The sequence below is a fragment of the Anomaloglossus baeobatrachus genome, chromosome 5, assembly GCF_048569485.1.
Source record: "Anomaloglossus baeobatrachus isolate aAnoBae1 chromosome 5, aAnoBae1.hap1, whole genome shotgun sequence".
In the NCBI taxonomy this organism is placed as follows: Eukaryota; Metazoa; Chordata; class Amphibia; order Anura; family Aromobatidae; genus Anomaloglossus; species Anomaloglossus baeobatrachus.
This window is the reverse complement of record NC_134357.1, coordinates 534,331,745-534,353,000: the sequence shown is the minus strand read 5'-3', so window position 1 is coordinate 534,353,000 and position 21,256 is coordinate 534,331,745. Positions and strand designations below refer to the sequence as shown.

Below are 21,256 nucleotides of genomic sequence, written 5' to 3'. Positions count from 1 at the left end.
ATATGCTTTTGCTATTGAAAGCATTATTTATGAACTAAAAAAACTTTCAGGTGATGCGGTTTGTTAAAAAGCTGATCTGTTGTTGCAGCTGACAAACGTATCCTCAAAAAACGAAGCAAAAATGCTGTGTGTGAATGTAGCCTTAGATCAGGAATAGAACAGCCATTTATAGGACATTTCATAACTTTCCTAAATTCCTATGAAAAAATATTCAGTACATTCTGCATTGAACTACTGTACCCAATTTATTATATATTTTAGGAGTCCACCAAAATGAGCTCCGACTCAGACTCCACGACTCCATAGCCCTGGTTCTAAATTGCTTTTCTCTTTTTGGTTGATACTTTGATTGACTGTTATATGTTTTTTATGTTTCTCAAATTATATGGTTTCTTCCCGTTAAGATCTTCTTGGTGGTCAACAAAATATGATTTTTGGGTATTATAATAATAATTTTATTTATGTAGCGCCAACATATTCTGCAGCGCTTTACAACTGAGACAATAAAGACATTACAAAGTAATACACAATTCAACAGTTACATGAGGAGTGAGCGCCCCCCTGCTCACAAGCTTACAATCTATAAGGAAATGGGGGGGAGGAGTGGACACGAAAGGTAGAATGTGCTTCTCATGTATGGTCTGGCCATCATTATAATAAATAGGGGTTATGATATAAAGCTGCATGATCCAGTCATCAGCCAGTATTGATCCAAGTACAGTTACCAAGTACTATTGGGTGCATAGAGGACGTGGAGACAAATAAATAAACAAGACCAGATTCTCTGAGGATATGTTCAAAGGAGGAACAGGGGAACATTAGTGAAGTGAATTGACCAGCCTGTCTAAAAATGTGTTTTTAAAGCATGCTCAAAAATGTGCGGGCTAGGTATTCGTCGGATTGTCCGGGGTAGTGCATTTCATAAAACCAGTGTCACAGGTGAGTCAGTCATGCGGTTTCTGGCTATAGAAGGTCACAGCGTTTGGCTGGTGATAATGTTACGCTAGGTACGGGGAAGTATCAAGCGAGTAGCGAAAGGTAAGGGAAGGGTACCACTGCATCTAGGGAAGGAGGAAATAGTGATTGTTGACCAAACCTACAGCTGCTCCCTGGGGTCCCTCACAACTCTAGATAGGTACGGAACCTATGCGCCACGCCGGATACCTGAGCCTAGGTATCCCTAGTGCCGGATAGGGAATAGATGGGATGACCTCTTCGTCAACCGCACTAAATGCTAAAGAAAGTCTCAAGTGGGACGCAAGAGGGAAAAGCATGAACTACTTATCCACAGATGACACAGACAGGAGTTCAGCAATCTTCAGCAACAATACTACTACCTGCTTGCAACCAGAGCTAAAATGAATAGAATAATATCACCAGCACCAGTCCAGGGCAGCAGGGAGTATTTAAGCACCAGGAGAATACTGATGATCATCAGCTTGGTTCAAAAGGGGGAAAGATGAAAATCCAGCAGGGAAGCTACTTATTACAATGAATACTGACAGCATGTACAATAGAAAGTCAGGGAGCATTTTGCGCAGCCAAACCCTGTGACCTATAGCCAGAAACCACATGACTGTCTTTCACCTGTGACAAATAGCACTGCACGAGAGAAGTCTAGGAGACGGAGGTGCGAGGTCTGGATTAAGGAGATATTTAGTCTTAGATCACTTGCAGAATGGAGATCATGGGTATGCTGTTAGACAGAGATGAGGGAGGAGATGTAGGGTGGTGCAGAACTGTGTAGAGATTTATTGGTGAAAGCGATAGGTTTATATTGTTCTCTGTGGTGGATGGGTAACCAGTGTGATAACTGACTCAAGATGGAGGCATCGGTATATTGGCTGGACAAAAATACGATCCTGGCTGCCACATTCTGGACAGAATGGTTTCCCTCTTACAAAACTTTCTCCTCTCCAAACAGTAGACAGTTGCAATAGGCCTGACGAGAATGAATAAAGACTGCTTTACACGCAGCGACATCGCTAGCGATGTCGCTCGTGAAAGCACCAGCCCCCGTCGTTTGTGTGTCACAGGCAAATCGCTGCCCGTGGTGCACAATATTGTTAGTCCACGTCACACATACTTACCTGCCTAGCGACGTCGCTGTGGCCGGCGAACTGACTCTTTTCTAAGGGGGCAGTTCATGCGGCGTCACACGGCAGGCGGCCAATAGAAGCGGAGGGGCGGAGAGCAGCCGAAAAAAAGACACGCCAACCTCGTGTTGTTCGTCATTCCTGGGGTATCACATGTAGTGATGTGTGCTGCCTCAGGAACGACGAACAACCTGCGTCCTGCACCAGCACCGATATTTGAACGATGTGTCAACGATCAGGTGAGTATTTTTGATCGTTTTCGGTCGTTCATACGTTTCACACGCAACGACGCCGCTAACAAGGCCGGATGTGCGTCACGTATTCCGTGACCCCAACGACATCTCGTTAACGATGTCGTTGCGTGTAAAGCCCCCTTAAGAGCGACCGTAAGCGTTGTTGCAGTTTCAATAGTTAAAAAAGGTTGTATTCTGGAGATTTTTTTAGATGCAGGCGACATGAGCGAGTTGAGTAAGTGGTTGGAATGAAGGAAAGTTCTGAGTCAAAAATGACCATAAGAAAGCGAGCGTGCTGCTTGGGAGCTATTTTTATACCACCCAAAAGTGAAACATTATTATGGCTTCTTCCCATGTGAAATTTTTGATTTCTTGACCGAATCAATTTGTGGTAAAACATTTCCTGCATTCTGAATATGAAATGGATTCTCCCCTATGTGAGTTCTCTGATGACCAACCAAAATTGATTTCCGATTAAAACATTTTCCACATTCCGAACATGAAAATGGTTTCTCCCCTGTGTGAGTTCTTTGATGTGTATTAAGATTTGATTTCTTTGCAAAACATTTCCCACATTCTGAACATAAATGTGGTTTCTCTCCTGTGTGAATTCTCTGGTGTGCAACAAGAGTTGACTGATCGGCAAAACATTTCCCACATTCTGAGCATAAATAGGGCTTCTCCCCTGTGTGAATTCTATGGTGTTTACCAAGTTTTGAATTATTTTGAAAATGTTTTCCACATTCTGAACAAGAATATAGCTGAACTCCCTCATTTCTACCAAGCTCTGATCTCCGATTAAAATACTTCCCATACTCTGAAGGAGAAAATCTTTTCTTCTTTGTGTGAATTTTTTGACGTGTAGCAAAACACATTTTAAGGGAAAAACTGTTTCCATATTCGATATTTGTAAATGGCTTCTTTTCTGGAACAGAAGTTGGAATTTCAATGTCTCTTTTGTGAATTTTATTCTTCTTAATAGTCTGGGATAAATTAGAAGGTAGAAAAATTTTAACAGGATCAGATGATAATTCTTTGCTGTGAAGGGATGATGGCATAGCTGGAATAGGGACATTCACTTCAGTTATATCTTGTGTGATATCATCTGCTAAGAAAAAAATATATTTTTAAGCAGATTTTTTATTCAAAAATATCTTTATAACATTTTTAAGCTATCTAGAGGAATTGCAAGTTATGTCGTAAAATTTAATTATTAAAACAAAAACAGTTGCCTATCTAATAGTAAGCCACAAAGTAGGAACCCGCAAAAATAACAAGAATCCACTTACATTCATTATTTGTCAGAAAAATATAGAGGTTACCACATGGCTAGTAGCTTCAAGTGAATACAGTGAATGCAATTTATTTAATCTTGTGTGGTATCACTATCTGTTATAAAGGCATGTTTTGTTTGAGCATTTCTTATTTTTCAACGGTTTTTGTCAAATTTCTAATTATTTCAGAAAATAAAGCTAAATAATTAACCTAATTTTAACAGTAACGTACAGTACAGTGTAACACATAAAACCCTTTCCCCCACCATTCTCAGAGTTACTGGACTCAGATTAAGCATTCCAAAGTAATTAAAATGTAAAGTGACACGTCAGATGTGAAATATGGGGCCTGGTTAGGAACATAAAACTGGCTGCGGGAAGTGGTTAATTTAGAGTATCTTGGACACTAACTACTGTACTGTAAATTGTGACTATAGGCAATAACATATCTACTAAAATGATTGCACTTCACTTGGACAGTCTTCATCATCAATGATGTAGTAACTAATGGTGAAACATCTCTGGGTAATAAGACTATGGGTGTCAACACCAGGTGCGAGAGGACTCCCGATGAGCAGCGCAATACACAGGAAAAACCAGGGAAGCAATACAACGCAAGGCCCTGGCGCTAGGGATAGGGGAGTGGGGTCACCTCCTAAAACTCACCTCATGCTGATCCCTGCACTCCCGAAGCTCCTACACGGGTCCATTCCCCGTGCACTGTCATGTGCCTAGGGCTTTGCTGCCCCTAAAACCACCCTGACTAGTGTTAAGGCCAGCGAGACACTAGTCTCACCACTGCAATAAAAGAACATGAGGAAGGTAAGACAAACAGGTGGGGAAAGACACAACAAATAGCACTCCACAGCTTCTCCTGCAGAAAACGTCTTAGCTGCAACAAAAGTGAACATCTAAGCTTCTCCAGAGACAGGCTCTTTCAAAGTGGATAGCATAGAATAGGGAGGAGTGAGAAGTGGATCTTTATAGCAGATTAAAACTACCTGTTAAGGGGGTGTGGCTTGCTAATGGCCGGGTAAGAAGCTTGAGCCCGGAGCTCTCTGCAATCTCCCCTGATCCTGCCGTCTAAACTTGAATCCCCGCTGCTCTGATCTTATGGGCAGACCTCGGAAGCCCTCCACAACCGGCCAGACCGAAAATAAAGCACCGGCACGCATGGAGCGCTTCTTAAATCATGGATCCCCACTCACCTCACAGAAGACTCCCCGTTCAGTGAAGACAAAGATGGCACCAGCTTCCCATGCTGTTGAGAGTTCTCAGCGGGCATGGAGCAGTCCAGGCAGTATAACTCCAGAAGAATCTCAAGAGGGGCTCATGGAGGGGATAGAAGACATGGCCCTGTCAGAGATTAGCAAATAACTAAAATCACTCCCCACTAAAAAAGATCTGGAGAGCTGCATTGGCAGGCTAGAAGCTGCACACAGGAAGGAGCTCCAGTCTCTCACTGCTGCATTTACTGTGAGAGTGGAGGAGGTGGAAAAGACACAGGATGAGGTGCTGTGTGAGCTGCAGGCACACAGAGAAGCCATTCTCAGTAACTCCAACAAGCTGGAAGAGCTGGCAGGGGGCCTAGAGGACATTGAAAACCGCAATAGGCGGAATAACATCCGGATAAGAGGCATACCTGAAACAGTGAGTAATAGTGAACTGGACTGTGTTGCGCAGAATTTATTCAAACAGCTACTGGGAGAGAGGGCCTCATTCAGTGGAGCTGGACAGAATACATAGAGCCATTGGTCCTAGATCAGCTTCAGACTCCAGACCCCGCGACGTCATCTGCTGGGTTCATTTTTTCAAAATAAAAGAGTCTATCATGCGTGCTGCACGTGACTATAGTCCGATCACCTTTATGGACACTCAGATCTCCCTCTTCCCAGATTTGGCCAGGCGTACTCTATTACAGAGAAGAGCTTTAAGACCCCTCCTGCACCAACTGAAGGAAATAGACATTCCATATAGGTGGGGGTTTCATTCAACCTGACAGCCAGCAAGGAGGGGAAGAAGGCTACTTTCCGTTCGCTGGGTGACCTCGCCAACTTCCTGCGAACCTTTAAAATTTCGATGGTGGATCTCCCAGAGTGGCTCTCGGCTCCCGGGCTTTCCGTCTCCCCTCTAAGATGGATCACGGCTCATCGGAACAAGAAAAACAAGACCCGGACCCAATCCGAGGCGGCAAAAGACACTTGAGGTCTCCAGATCACGTGGGATGGGTGTTGCTTAATGAGCGTCTGAGTTTGAATGTTTGATGCACACCACCTGGTCAATGATGGAGCCCATCGGGGCTGTAATGTTCATGAGTGGTTGGGATTCCGGAGAGATCTGGATTGGGACTCTAAAGTTAATGTTATCTATAACTGTTCAAGAAATGTGTTCCTCACTAGTTTCTCTAGTAGATTGAGACAGTAACTGTCCCTCCAGCATTGAGCATTGTGCAGCTGGTCTAGTTCGAGTTTCTGAAATTGAGGTTGAACTGCTCTGTATATGTATATAGGTTCTTATTGTGTCAGCGATGATTCTTTCATTAAACATAGCATAGTTATAATACATAGTAGACGGAGGAGGGGGGGAGGTGAAGAGCTCCTAGGCCCTTGGCTTCCACTTCCTCCTTCGTTGGTGCAAGAAGTGGCGATACGCCATCTAAACCCAGCACAAAATGATTCACAGGGCTTGTCTAGCTTTTCTTTGCCCTGTCACAATCTTCTCTTTCTCTTGCTCTATCTTACTCTTTATCTTTGCTTTCTCTCCTCCATCCTTTCCGTGCGAGTGGCAGATAGCCCCTATTCTCCTAGGCTCAGTCCTGTTTCAGATAGACTATGGATAGGATTAAATTCTGTTTTACAATGTTAAAGGTCTGAATGTGCCCGAGAAGAGACGACAAATAGTTTTTTCATGCCACAAGCAAAAAGTAGAGGTCCTGCTGTTGCAGGAAACGCATTTTCGGCCAGATTCGATCCCCAAATTAAGCACGAGGAATTATCCGACATGGTTCATAAGTACAAACCCAGAATCAAATACAGGGGTGTTTCAATAGCCTTCCACAGATCCTTAATGCCAGAAGTCCTAAAATCTCTTATTGATCCCACAGGTAGGTACGTCTTTCTCCAGGTGTCCTGGAAGAATTTCAGATTTGTAATTGCTAATATATACAGCCCCAACCAAAGCCAGAAGCAATTTCATCTAAAATGTATGCGTCTTCTCGAGGATTTTGCAGACTCCTCTCCGGTAATTATGGGAGGTGACTTTAATGTCCCTCTAAATCCAACCTTAGATGTCTCCTCGGGCAGGTCCTCGTATCCCCTTCTCCATAAGTAGAGATTTAAAAGCTTTAGCTCACAGCATGAGATTGGTTGAGGTGTGGAGGATACTCCACCCTGAGGATAAGGACTTCACTTTCTTTTCCCAGGTACATCAGACCTACAGTAGAATAATAAATTATTTTTTTATTTCTCATTCTCTGCTAGATTTCCAGGTTGAGGCGGAGATTGGATCTATCCTGTGGTCTGACCACGCGCCAGTATACCTGAGCTTGAATTTTGGGTCCCAGGGTGGGCAGGGCCTAACCTGGCGTTTGAATGAAAACCTGTTGCGAGACCCCCTGTGTCAGGCAGAGGTATCTCAAGCTATACAAAATTTCATGCTGTACCATGGGGGAGACCCTTCTTCGTCATCAATAAAATGGGAGGCATTGAAATGTGTGGTGAGTGGAATCTTTATCTCTCATGGCTCATGACTCAAAAGGGAGAGAGCTCTAGAGATAAAAGGACTTGTTGTTGTCCATAGCAAATTTAGAAAAAAAACACAAACAAGGTCTATCGCCCCTGATTTTCAGTCAGCTCTCCACAGCACGTCAAAAACTGTTGAGCATTTTAGATCAGAAATCAAGAGCATGGCAAGATAGAATGAGAAGTAAGTTTTACCACATGGGAGATAGAAGCGGCAAATTACTAGCAAGAGCCCTCCACCCAAAAACAGCGACCACCAACATCCCTTGTGTCAGCAGTGAGGGAGGTCCTAAGGTCCATAGTACAAAAGATATTATATCTAGCTTTTCTTATTACTACGAAGCTTTGTACAATATAAAAGGACATTATGCTGATCTGCCGACAGACATGCTAAAAAAGAAAATTGAGGACTACCTCAGACTACATAGATTTCCGTCACTGCCGGCAGAAGTATGGTCTGACTTGGAAAGGGAATTTACCTTGGAGGAGGTGGCCGCAGTTATAAAGGAAGCCAAAAAGGGAAAGAGTCCTGGCCCAGATGGTTTTACTGTGGGCTATTATAAGGAATTCTCAGAGCTGCTGAGCCCATTATTCCTTACTAAGTGTAATTTTGTGTCCTCCGGGGGTAGGTTCCCACAACAGGCTCTCAGAGCTCATATTACTGTAATCCATAAACATGGGAAAGATCCTCTTCTCTGCAGTAACTATCAGCTGATTTCCCTCATAAATACAGATATTAACTTCTATGCAAAACTAACAGCTAATAGGTTGAAACCCAACCTTCCAGCACTGATCAACAACGACCAGGTGGGCTTCGTCTCGGGTAGAGAGGCGAGAGATAATATTATAAAGACTGTCTCTCTGATGGATTGGGCCTGGAGGAGGGGGATTCCTATGTGCGCCCTGTCGATAGACGCGGAAAAGGCCTTCGACAGGGTGCATTGGGAGTTTATGTTCCTGGCACTTAAAAGTATTGGACTACAGGAGAACATGTTAAATTGAATCACAGTATTATATGCCACACCAACTGCGCAGGTTAAAATAAATGGTTCCTTGCCTCGGCCTTTTTGCATTAGTAATGGCACGAGACAGGGTTGTCCACTCTCGCCACTGTTATATGTGTTGACCATGGAGTTCCTCGCTGAGGTGATCAGATCTAAATAGTCTATCAGAGGACTGTCTGTTAGGGGTGTGGACCATAAGTTGGCTATTTTTGCTGATGACCTGCTCCTTTACATCACGTCCCCGGTCACCACCATACCAAATCTGATATCGGAGTTTTCTGGCTTTGGTCGCCTCAGCAATTTCAAGGTGAATTCACATAAATCTGAAATCCTTAATGTAACTATGCCGGCCCAATTGGTGTCGCAACTCCGTAGCTCATTACCATACAAATGGGCCTCGGAATCTCCTATCTTGGTATTAAAATATCTAAGGACCTGGATAGTCTTCCGCGTCTGAACTTCCACAAGGCGATCCATTCTATTGAACAGGATATATCAACATGGAACAAGCTGAACCTTTCCTAGTTTGGCAGGATCAATGTGGTCAAGATGGACCTTTTGCCCCGTCTTTTATACTTTTTTCAGGCTCTTCCCATTTGCCTTCCGGCCTCCTTCTTTTCCAGACTTAAGACTCTGATAAATAAATTTGTCTGGGCCAACAAAAGATCCTGCACCTCCTATCAGATTTTGCGTAGAACTAGACTAAAATGGAGGGGCAGGTTTACCTGACTTCCGGCTCTACCGTTTTGCGGCCTTGGGAACCTGTATTTTGGATCTCTTCCATAACAGAGGAGATGAGTGTTGGGTGAATATCGAGTATAACAAGACAGACAATGGCCCATTGGCTGAGATTTGGTTGCCAGAAAGCATTCCTAATTCTGTGCGAGAGACATCATTTCTAGTATAAAATTTGTCTAGGTGGGTCAGGAGAAATTTGGAGGCGATTAAGCTAACCACTATCCCTGGTCTGCTCACTCCACTTTACGAAAACCCGGGGTTTCCAGCAGGTGTATCTGGCCAATCCATATTGCATAAGAAGAAACAAGATCATTCCATGGTCAAAGACTACATAGACAACTCAGAGATTAGATCTCTATCATCTCTTTTCCCAGAAGCACTGGTTCCTCCGGGGGCTTGGTTTTTATACGAGCAGGTGAAAAGCTATATTAGGTCTTTAACCCCATGCGACAATATTTTTAGACCTCCTACTGCTTTTGAACAGCTTTGCTTGGATAGGTACCCTCCTGCCCATCCGGTCTCATTGCTGTACAACCTGTTTCTGGACACGGTGACTACTAGAGGTTCACAACTTTTTTGCTTCACCAAATGGGAGGAGGATCTGGGGAGACGCCTTTCTGAGGATGACCGTGCCAAGATACTACTGTTCACTAAGCACTCTTCTATGTGTGCTCTGACGCAGGAGAGAAGCTACAATATCTTGATACGGTGGTATAGATGCCCGACGACAATTAAAGCTGTTCCCTGGTTCATCAGACACCTGTTGGAGATGTCTGAGAGAAAGAGGCTCGTACATACTGTACATATCTGGTGGCAATGCCCCTCTATTAGGGCATTCTGGAGAGATGTATTTGTTCTATTTAGCAAGGTATGGGGATTCGGCCTACCCCTGAGCTTGCCCTTTTGTCTCTAAGTGAGCTCTCCATTGCTAAATACAAGAAGAGCATCCTTAGGCATTTTCTGGCAGCCGCCAGGAGGCTGATCCCCAGATGGTGGAAACAGGTAGTGACACCTTCTAAATCTGATCTGGTTTCAGAATTCAATGAGATTTTTAGGATGGAGGAACTTCTAGGACAGGCAACAGACACTTCAGAAAGGGTGCTGAAGGTGTGGACCCCCTGGATTATGTACAGAGAATCTGTGGAATTTGGACTGTGGATTGAAAGTTAGTGAACCATGTCTAGTATGGGGTGACAGAGAGAAGTGAGGCTTGAACCTCTAATGCAGGGCTTTGTTTTCTTTTTCCTTTTTTCCCCTCTTACTTAAAGGGAACCTGTCAGCAGAAATTTTGCACTAAACCTAAAAGATTCCCCTTCTGCAGCTCCTGGGCTGCATTCTAGCAAGGTTCCTGTTGTTATTGTGCCCCCTTTTAGACCAAAATAAATACCTTATAAAGTGGTACCTTTTCCTATGCAAATCTTGTTAATCGTACACGGGGGCGGGCTGTCTGGTGTCCAGATGAGTCCACGTCACTTCTTAGCAAGATGGGAAAGAAGTGACGTGTGGTCATCAGGCCAGCGCTTGCGCAGAACGGTGGAGGCAGAGGGGAAAGCGCGGGCACGAGATTATGGGCGGGTACTTGCTGATGAAAATCACAGCGCCGCCCATAATCTCACGCCTGCGCAACACGTCACCAGCGGTCACAGTGTGCACAGTCCCGCTAGAGTGGCACGGCGCACGCGCGAGACCTCGGGCGCACTGGGCGGCGTCCTGAAGTATGAAATTGAGCGATGGGGGACGGCGTAAAGCAGCAGGAGGCAGGATAACGGACACCAGACAGCCCGCCCCCATGTACCATTAACAAGATTTGCATAGGAAAAGTTACCACTTTATAAAGTATTTATTTTGGTCTAAAAGGGGGCACAATAACAACAGGAACCTTGCTAGAATGCAGCCCAGGAGCTGCAGAGGGGGAATCTTTTAGGTTTAGTGCAAAATTTCTGCTGACAGGTTCCCTTTAAGGTTTCTATTCTACTTCTTTCTTTTTCTTCTTTTCGCTATTCCTACTAGCTCTTCGATAATGCTTTAATTTGAAAATAGATCAATATCACTGTTTTTACTCAGATATTGAGATCCATGTATCGTTTTATCTACTAGATATGTCATTCTCGGTTTCCTTTTTCTTGGATCTCTTTAATAGTCTTATGTAATCACTTAAAAAATGTCTTTGAATGTTTTGTATTGACTACATTTTCTTCAATAAATCTTGATTTGAAAAAAAAAACCAAAAAAACAAAAAGAAAACACTACCCGTTAAATCACAGCAGGATAAAAAGGAACCCTTAACCAATTTAGCACCGGATGGAATTAAATAAGCTCCAACTCAGGGTAAACAACAAGCAGGCACCAAAGAGGACCTGTGATCAATTATATGCTGTGACCTTCTGAACCAAGATTCTCTTGAGATCACATCAGGCCGTGACACACTTGTGACAATGGGGCCTGGTAGTTCTTGGAAATCAAAACTATCATAGGGGCCAATATTTTCTGCCAGATGAGATGTTAGATATTTAGAGAAAACTTTGTAATATAGTCCACTTAACTGGAGTTGCACTCATTTATGGCGGACCATTGGGTCTACTGTGAATTCTAACCAGAAAAGTAGAGACAGTGTTAGTGCTCCCCATTTCAAGAGAGATTGTGCAGTAATCTGAATTCTTTTTGATCGACATAATGGAGTTTATGGGCGGTCTTTGACCTTTCCTCGCGCCTACACATTACAGTACATTGCTCTGCCCTCAGCATGGCAGATCAATGTGCGCATGCGCAGGAGCACCACCGAGACTTCTGTGTTGAAGACGTAGGACGCGTCATCCACACAGAGCTGGGAAGGAGGACGGCGATGGAAGGAAGAGAGGAAGCGCCAGACCCAAAAGCAGTGACATCAATCTGATCCGACCGCCCACTAACTAATTATAATAAAGGCCTTTTTACGTTATGCAGAGTGGCCTGGGCTCTTATATGCAGTATTCTAGAATGCTGTATAAAAGGGCTCACTGGTGGTGGCCGCAGTTTATAAGGGAAAATCCTAGTGACAGATTCCCTTTAAAGGTTATGTTTTACTGGATCTCCTCTGCTGTATTCACTCTTTAGTCTGTTAGCAATTAAATTATATTAAATTATGAAATCCATTTTTTTTGTCCTTACTACATTTTGGGAGGCATTTAAAAAGGTCATGTGATCTGGACTGTTCAGTATTAGCATCTTTTAAATCCATAGGATAGAATAAATTTTCCTGGCTGTAAGTTCTGGCGAAAACAAATTCTAACTCTAAAAGAATGACTTTTAGTACCCCAAATAATGGGTAGAGGAGCATGTATTGGTATAGATGAAGAATGGTGATCGATTGATTGTGACATGGCCAGACTACACCGCCAATAAAGCAGCCACAGACATTGCGTGAGAAGAATCTGTCATGATTACTACTCACCTGGGTAGTCATGTGTAGGAATCTCCTCTTTATACCACTCGACACTGCTCACATATGTCTCTGTAGTATTAAGACCTTTGCTCTAAAACAAATATTGCAAAAAAAAACAAAAACGTCACAAACAGATGGAGAAGTCACATCTATGATCAGCTCTAATCCTGCCATCTCCATCGTTCTCATTACACAAGTATAACACATATAATACTGGAGGATAAAACAAGACTGAGCACAAGACCTTCACAGCCGTCTACACATCATAGGGCGATTTCATGACACCTTCTCTCCATCTACCTGATGATCCTGAGGAACATCGGGATCTTCTTGTTTATGGTCCTGTGGAAGAAGAGGACGGGGACATCTCTGTGGTGTTGTCCTCTCACTGGATAGAACTGGAGGAAACACATACAGGGACTGAATTCATTCCTTACATACAGATAATTATAGGCCGTGTGTATTTAGTCCTGTCTATTACCTGGTGATGTGAGGGGCTGGGGAACCTCTATCAAGACGTCCTTGTATAAATCTTTGTGTCCTTCTAAATACTCCCACTCCTCCATGGAGAAATAGACGGCGACATCCTGACACCTTATAGGAACCTGACACATACAATGATACAGTCACCCCCGATCTCTTCATAGCGTTACTGTATAATGTGCCAGCATTCCCAACAGTGTCACCTCTCCAGTCAGCAGCTCGATCATCTTGTAGGTGAGTTCTAGGATCTTCTGGTCATTGATGTCCTCATGTATCAGGGGGTGAGGTGGAAGTCCTGTGATTGGGCTCAGGGATCTTCCCCATCCCTCAGACACGGGGTCCTGACAGGGCTCACTAGAGGTCTTCCGCACTACTGTGTAATCCTGGTTATGGAGAGACACAGTAATAAATCTCACTACAGACATTTCCAGAGTCCTCACCTCTCCAGTTCTGTCCATCTGTTATTCCCATAGATAAGAATGATGTAATGTGACGTCATCAGAATCTCTCACCTCTCCAGTAAGCCGGAAGAGGAGCTCTAGGGTGAGGTGTAATATCCTTTCTGCCATCTTGTCCCTTTCCCTATCCATCCTTGAAGGGTCAAAACAAGAAAATTCTCTTATATATAGAAGATCTGATACTGTAGGAACCTGAATTGGAAGAAGATGAGCATATGTAACATCATGAAAATCCAGTGAAATAAGACAGTTACAGGAGATAATTAGGGGAACTTATAATGAGACATAACATGTAGATGTTGTATTCTCAGACTGTATACACTAGAATATCAGGAACACCTCCCACTCTCTACAGTCATGACTTGGATATGACTGTAAGTCTATGTGCGCACTTGTGCGTATTACAGGCAGTTACGCTGCGATCTGCAGCACAGCGTAACTGCATGCGTCTTGCGTCCCCTGCACAGTCTATGGAGATTGTGCAGGAGCCGTGCCCACGTGGCATATTAGAACGCAGCGATTCGGCTGCTGCCCGAATCGCTGCATTCTAAGAAGTGACATGTCACTTCTTCCGTGCGGTTTGCATGCTGTCTATAGGGAGAGGCAGCACGCAGAGCGCACGTTCTCTGCCGGCACCATGCGCTTCAGAACGGGGCTTTTCAGCTGCGCTCTGAAGCGCACCTTTTAGGTGCGGTACAGAGCGCACACGTGCGCACATAGCCTCAAGCTGTAAAGGGGGACTCGGCTTTTCACGCTCACTTGTCCACTCACTTATCACCATAGGCTGACAATGTGCACCCCACAGCTAGTTCTCACAACCTCACCACACTTTTTGCAGAAACAACTCAACAGTTTGATAGGCCAGAGATACACCTGCCCTATGGGTCACACTTGTACATGTGCATGACTAACTTTCTGAACCACCTGAAGGTACTCTTTTTGCATTCTGGAATACTCAAAGTGAAACAACTAGATTATACTTTATCTTTTTGTAATTGTTGGTAAGTTTGAAGTAGTAGGGAACTAACTTAGTAAATTGTAAATTTAATATACAATGCTTAAAAAATGACAAAAGGATTAAATAATAAAAAGACATAAGGCAGAAACAGTACAAAAATAAACTGATTATATATGTGTCGTCCAGGGAATAGGGTACTTTGTCCCGGGCAGTGTATCACTGGGGAATGTCATTTTGGTGGCCGTTGCCCAGTCCTGTGCCCTGGGTGCTTTTTTTTATGGGGAGTATTTACAGGGGAGAGAAGAGTCATTTGTGTGACGCCACCTGCGTGTTGCAGTTAATGTTGTGGAACCGCCGCTGCTGAAGTGGGAACTCCCAGGGCTGGTGGTAATGGTAGCTGTGGTGGTAGGCCCTCCGCAAGTAGAGCTGAACCTGGGAGGTATGTGATGTAATGGAGGCCACACCGGGTTTGTAATTAACAGTCTCTACACTCACTCCGGACCCTTGGATGGCTGGGTTCAGGTCCCTGTAGATCCAGTGCCAGCTGACGACTTGGTTGCTCTGTCCCCAGCACTCTCAGTGTGGTTGGGTGGAGTGGAGTGTTTGGGGCATGACTGTCCCTTTGCGGTGGCAGTCTCCTTCTCCGTACGGCGGGCAGTGTGGACCCTGTAGGGCAGATATGTGTCCGAACCCTGATCCTTGCTTTACTGTTGATGCCTCTGGGTTTGTGGGTCAGTGAAGTCCATGTAGGTCCCCTCACCATACCTCCCAACCATCCCGGATACAGCGGGTGTCCTGGTGTCACGATCGTGAGCCATGTGTCCCGTGGCTCCGCCCACCCGCTCTCTCCCTGTCTGTCTTTCTCCCCCTGCTATCCACATGAGCAGAGCCGAGCGCTACTTCACTGCTCTGGCTCTGTGTGCTGCCGCTGTTATGAGTCGGCAGCAGCAGCACTTTCCTGGCTGCCGGCGCTTTAAATCCGGCACCTGCAGCCCAGTGCACTGCTCTCAGCTGGGCTGCTTGTGTACAAAGTGCATCTCTGGGCGGAGCTACCGCGCAACATGCTGCGTTCTGGCCACAGATAAAGAGACTGGAGGGAAAGGAGCTGCAGCACCAAGGAACGTTGTATGTGACCCCCCACTTACCCAGAGCTGTATGCCCCAGACCCCTCCTCACCAGTGCTATATATATATGCCTCCGGCCACCCCCCCTCACCAGATCTATATGCCCCCCAGCCTCCTCACCAGATTTGTATGCCCTCCAGCCCCCACACCAGATTTGTATGCCCCCCAGCCCCACAAGATCTGTATGCCCCAGCCACCCCCCCACCAGATCTGTATGCCCCCTCACCAGATCTGTATATCCCCCAGCCCACTCACCAGATCTGTATGCCCGAGCCACCCCCCACCAGATCTGTACGCCCCCCAGCCCCCTCACCAGATCTGTATGCCCCCCAGCCCCCTCACCAGATCAGTATGCCCCCCCAGCCCCCTCACCAGATCAGTATGCCCCCCAGCCCTCTCACCAGATCAGTATGCCCCCAGCCCCCTCACCAGATCAGTATGCCCCCCAGCCCCCTCACCAGATCAGTATGCCCCCCAGCCTCCTCACCAGATCAGTATGCCCCCCAGCCCCCCCACCAGATCTGTATGCCCCTTAGCCCCCTCACCAGATCTGTATGCCCCCAGCTCACCCACCAGATCTGTATGCCCCCAGCCCCCCAACCAGATCTGTATGCCCCCAGCCCCCCACCAGATCTGTATGCTCCCAGCCCCCCCACCAGATATGTATGCCCCAGCCCCCTCCCACCAGATCTGTATGCCCCCAGCCCCCTCCCACCAGATCTGTATGCCCCCAGCCCCCCCATCGGAGCTGTATGTGCCCCTAGAGCTGTATAAGCCCCAACACCAGAGCTATATGCCCCTTAGTAATATCTATGCTACCAGTAATTTGTATGCCCCACAGTAAAGTGTATTTCCCCCAGGAATGTGTATACCCCTTAGTAACGTGTATGCCCCTCAGTGAAAAACACAGACGTTCTTCACTGACGTGTTAAACACGCATATGTCCCTTCATACTCCGTGATTCACGGCACACAGTGGTTGTCCCTTGTCCATGTGCAATCCGTGATACGTGATCCGTACTCCGTGATTGCACATGGACATATATTCACCTGTCCCCGCACCTGCTGTCCGTGGTGCTGAAGTGTCTCGCGATTCAGCATCCAGCCACCGCTCTCTCACCTCTGCAGCTACTTCCGGGTCGGCTGTGGCTGCATAAATGAATATGCATGCCATAATGAGCTGGGCAGGAAGAAGCAAAAAGCAGCTGCCGAACTCAGCATCGCTGGAGAAGGTGAGTTTAAAAAGCTTTTTATTTTCAATGTCCGTGTTTTTCTGGTACGTGTTTCACGGATCACACCATAGTGTGGTCCGTGGGACATCAGTGATGCCAGAAAAAAAACGGACATGTTTCTGTGCGGCAATCACGGATACGCATGTGCGCCGCATGGAGACACGGTCAGTGAAAAATCACTGATGTGTGCGTAAACCCATTGATTATAATGGGTCTGCATAGGTCAGGGATTCTGGTACATATAAAAACTAGCACATGCGTACCAGAATCACTGACGTCTGAAATAGGCCTAATATGTATGCCCCCTCAAGTACTGTCTATGCCCCAAGACCCTCCTGTGATATATATACTATAACCCCAGCCCCTCCTGTGATGTATACACTGTAACCCCAGCCCCTCCTGTGCTGTATATACTGTAACCCCCAGCCCCTCCTGTGATGTATAAACTGTAGCCCCCAGGTGATGTATAAACTGTAGACTACTCAGGTCTCTTCATCAGGCTCAGTATAATAATAATAATAATAATAATATTATATTATACCATGCCTGATGAAGAGACCTGAGTAGTCTCGAAAGCTTGCTATTAATACCATCTTTTCAGTTAACCATTAAAAGGTATCAACCAATGAGGACTCTCAGTTCTTTTAAACAAACTTTTTTTTATCTCTACTGGCTAACACAATACAAAGATATATTTTACCTGTATGAATAAGACAAGACTCATAATTCTCTGCTAAAGGAGTACGACAGCAACTCTCTTAGAAACCAGAGTAAAGCTTAAACCAAACCTGTCACGTGGAAAAATGCTACTACCCTGCAGATATGGGGTTAATCTTCAGGTTAATAGCATTCTGAACCTGCCCAGCACCTGCACATTAAACCCCACTGCCAGAAGGGAAATTAACTTTATTCCTCCCAGCAGGGTTCCGGATTCATTTATGGGGGCACACCGGCGCTGGTTCAGTCACCATTCTGGGTATGGCGAGCGGCAGCTGTAATCACGACCCCCGCACTGACTGACTGTCGCTCAGCATTACACCCAGCTGTCAGTCAGTGCGAGGAGCGGTTACAGCAGCATCTCTCAATACACAGAGCAGGGACTGAACCCGTGCCAGCACCACCCCCATAAAATTGGAATGCTGTTGGGGGGATTAAAGTTAATTTCCTCCCAGCAGTGGGGATTATTGTGCAGGTGTCAGGCAGGTTCAGAATGCTATTAACGTGCAGATGAATCCAATATCTGCAGGTTAATAGCATTTTTCCACATGACAGGTATGCATGGTGGAGTCAGGAGAGATAACTGTCAGCCAATTCAGACAATGGTTATCTAATGTGTATAGGTCCATTAGTGACATGCATGGATAATATAACCAAGAAATTACAGCTGCATTCTGAAATGCAATACAAGCAAATATTGAATATATGAAATTGGAACTGCATTACTGCTATAAAAAGTAGGGTAAACAATGAATTTACTTAGCACACCAGTTGGCCACTTGATGGGACCCAATAACCAGCGATAAGGCGTACCCTTTTAATGGGACCATAAACCTAATTAATACCTCTCCTGGACTGAAATTGTTCAATTTTAAGGGTAGGCAGGATCCAGCTCTAATTAAAAATGCATTAAGATGAGTGTACAGTCCAAAAGAAGTGGACTAAAACATAAAAAGCCTAACCAGTACCTACAAACAGAATAAGACAAGTATGTAGAGATAATATTCTGTAACAGGCCGGATGTTATGTAATGTGTATGGGGCCATTAGTATTACACTGACCGGAGGGATAATACTCTGTACTACAGTAGTGCAGGGCGTCACCGGAGCAATCACAGGCTGGATGTTATGTAATGTTGTTGAGGATAAAGAATTGAGTATCCAAAAATACTTAATTCAGCCATTTCATAGACTCAGTTATATATTTCAGTAGATGTGAACTAACACACATATTTGTGAATGCTTTTGTTTCTTACTAACATGTATATATGTATATTGCATATTCAGTGTATTTTCCTTAGACACAGTATATACCACCACATGTAATTGTAAAGATGGCTGCTATTTCCTGTTCTCCACCCAAGACAGATGGACAAAGAAATTCCTGGAGCCTAGACTGACCAATCCACGGAGAATATGCAGATCTCTCTACGTCATGAAGCCCTGACCTACGATACCTGATTGGACTAAAACTTTTGTTTACACCCCCTTACTGTTTGGTCTAGAGTTTCTTTCAAACAATAAAAAACACACATGGTTAAGAGCCAGTCATGGAGATAGATGTAACTGACTTGCTGTGCAGTTATTTTTCATTCTCGTGTGCACACATGACATTTTTAATTAGAAACAGCAGCCGGATATCGAGAGATCCTTTGAGTCTCATCATCATCGTCATTCTGACCTTGACAGTTGGCGCGCCAAGTGTGGGGCAACCGAGAAGAGTGAGTCAGAGCTTCCACTTTCCGGACGTCTGGGGCTACTCCACAAGTATCCAGGTGTCGCTCGATAGGATTGATCACCCTTCATTTCACGGTAAGAACATCATATACATTGTGTGTGCTGTTTTACCTGTGGATCGAGAGACACCTGGTGAAGGTGGGTGGTCACTAGTCCGGAGAATGGTAGTGCACCGGAGACCTAACGGTGTGACTGTCGCTCGCCGGTGACCGAGAGAAACCCAGACCCTATAGGTGCTGGCTTTTAGGTCTTTTGTAAAGTATCCGGCTGTCTGCATTTCTTCGCTGTGTTAGAGAGAAGGGGGGCTGATAGTGCCCACACGGAGGCTAAGGGGCTGCTGTCTTTGTTCTGTGAAAAAGCGGGGGGGGGGAAGTTAATCACCCACTGCCTGCAGTTTTTTTTTCTTCTTCACTGAGAGCGAAGAGGCAGACTGCGGGGGTCTGGTTAAGCCCAGGGGCATCCATGACAGTCTTTCTATTGAGAACAAAGAATGCGAGAGGGGGGGCAGAAGCCCACAGAAGCAGCTACATCCTTACATTCTCACACTCAGAGGAAGCAAAAAGGTGGGGGCCATATGTCCACCAGCTGTTTGAGACAGAGCGGAGATCAAATTACACAGCTCAGTCTCTGCTGTCTTTTAGCTGACAAACAAGGGGGGTGGAGGAGTGAACAGGCAGAGACAAGACAGCGCAGCTCTTTGGAGTGAGGAGAAAGGAGGTGTCAGTGGGCTAACATACAGGAGATGGCTGCAGCCTTTGTATAGTACAGCAAACAGAGTTGTAATGATTTGAAAGAAAAACAAGTGTTATTTCGGTTTGTATTAGAGAGAAATTAACGGGTTCATGCATTTTTCAGTTTTTTTAACTTGTTTGTTTTTGAACAGAAGTATGAGAACTAGCGATTCCCCTGTGTTGCGGACACAGCCACTGTTTGTTAGATATTAAATATTAGATATTAAATATTAAATATTGAATGTTGAATATTGAATGTTGGATAGATAATAAACGAGGCGGGAAGGGTTCTGTTAACTTAAAGTGGATTTAGCGTATTCCTCTGCGTTTTAAACGTGAGCCACTGTTATGAGGGGGTAGGTCTTCATAACGAGGCGGGAAAGGAACTCACTTTAGTTGAGGTAAGGGTGCTGGAGTTAGCGGATTCTCCTGCGTATTAGACGCGAGTCACTGTCAGCGCATTACAAAACGCGGACGAGGCGAGAAAGGACTCCGTTGGAACGGCCGATCCAATTAAGCACTGTATACTCAGTTCAAAAGATAAATATGTTGTTTTTAGTAGGAGCTGAGAACGCTGTCACCCTAGTTACAAAAAACTGAAAAAATATAAAAGATTGCAAAAAGTTGTGTAATATCGTTGGACTACCACTAGATGGCAGGCTGCAATCCATGTATTGAAGTTCAGATTAATCTCCAGTGAGTTTATAATGAAGAACAAAGACCCCATTCACTGTCTGTTGCTGTTTGTAGAATCACTAAATGTTTTTCTCTAGCTGTGCCTCATTGTTCTTCTCTAGAAGTCATCATATCTGGTGCTAATCAAATCTCTCTTTTGTATGCTGAAATGCAAATTTACAGGCACTAAAAGTATCCCTGGTTTACTACGTAGTTCCAGACACTCCCAGTACACCCAGGGAGTCACAACATGGATGCTGCACCCGGAAGTCAGGTGCCTGGAACTTCCTGTGGCAGCCGTCTTGCTACACCCACTGATGGCAGTATACCTCATAAGCCACATCCCTCGCAATGGCTCTTTGTTCAAAGCTCTCCACCCATCCCCGGTGGGAGGTGTTCTGTGGTATAAATGACTAACACATTTGAATAAGTATAAATTGTATATTTGTTTACTCAGCTATCCAATACATGTAAGTCAAAGATAAGTAAGTGAAACTTTTACAAAATTGAAGAGTGAAAAGATATCTGTTTACATAGAATCAATTGGTATTTTAGAAGTCCTGCAGCATTATATCATAAAATAAAATAGAGGAAGGTAAATATATATATCTTTGTACTGTTAGTTAATTAAAAACAA

At 44.9% G+C, this 21,256-nt stretch overlaps 1 protein-coding gene across 2 annotated transcripts in view; it reads right to left on the bottom strand.

Moving 5' to 3' along the window:
- Window positions 1-489: 489 nt before the first annotated feature.
- LOC142312144 (uncharacterized) overlaps window positions 490-21,256 on the bottom strand; it is a 32,542-nt gene continuing 11,775 nt past the window's right edge. Inside the window, exons 2-7 of one of the 2 annotated variants that reach the window (XM_075351042.1) lie at window positions 13,502-13,639; window positions 13,193-13,372; window positions 12,988-13,111; window positions 12,807-12,904; window positions 12,516-12,597; window positions 490-3,437 (exon numbers count right to left, since the gene is read on the bottom strand). In XM_075351042.1, the coding sequence (XP_075207157.1) occupies window positions 2,668-3,437; window positions 12,516-12,597; window positions 12,807-12,904; window positions 12,988-13,111; window positions 13,193-13,372; window positions 13,502-13,579 (1,332 nt within the window). In that variant the 5' untranslated portion in view covers window positions 13,580-13,639 and the 3' untranslated portion in view covers window positions 490-2,667. The remainder of the gene's footprint in view (window positions 3,438-12,515; window positions 12,598-12,806; window positions 12,905-12,987; window positions 13,112-13,192; window positions 13,373-13,501; window positions 13,640-21,256) is intronic. The other variant, XM_075351043.1, reaches the window with a different exon arrangement.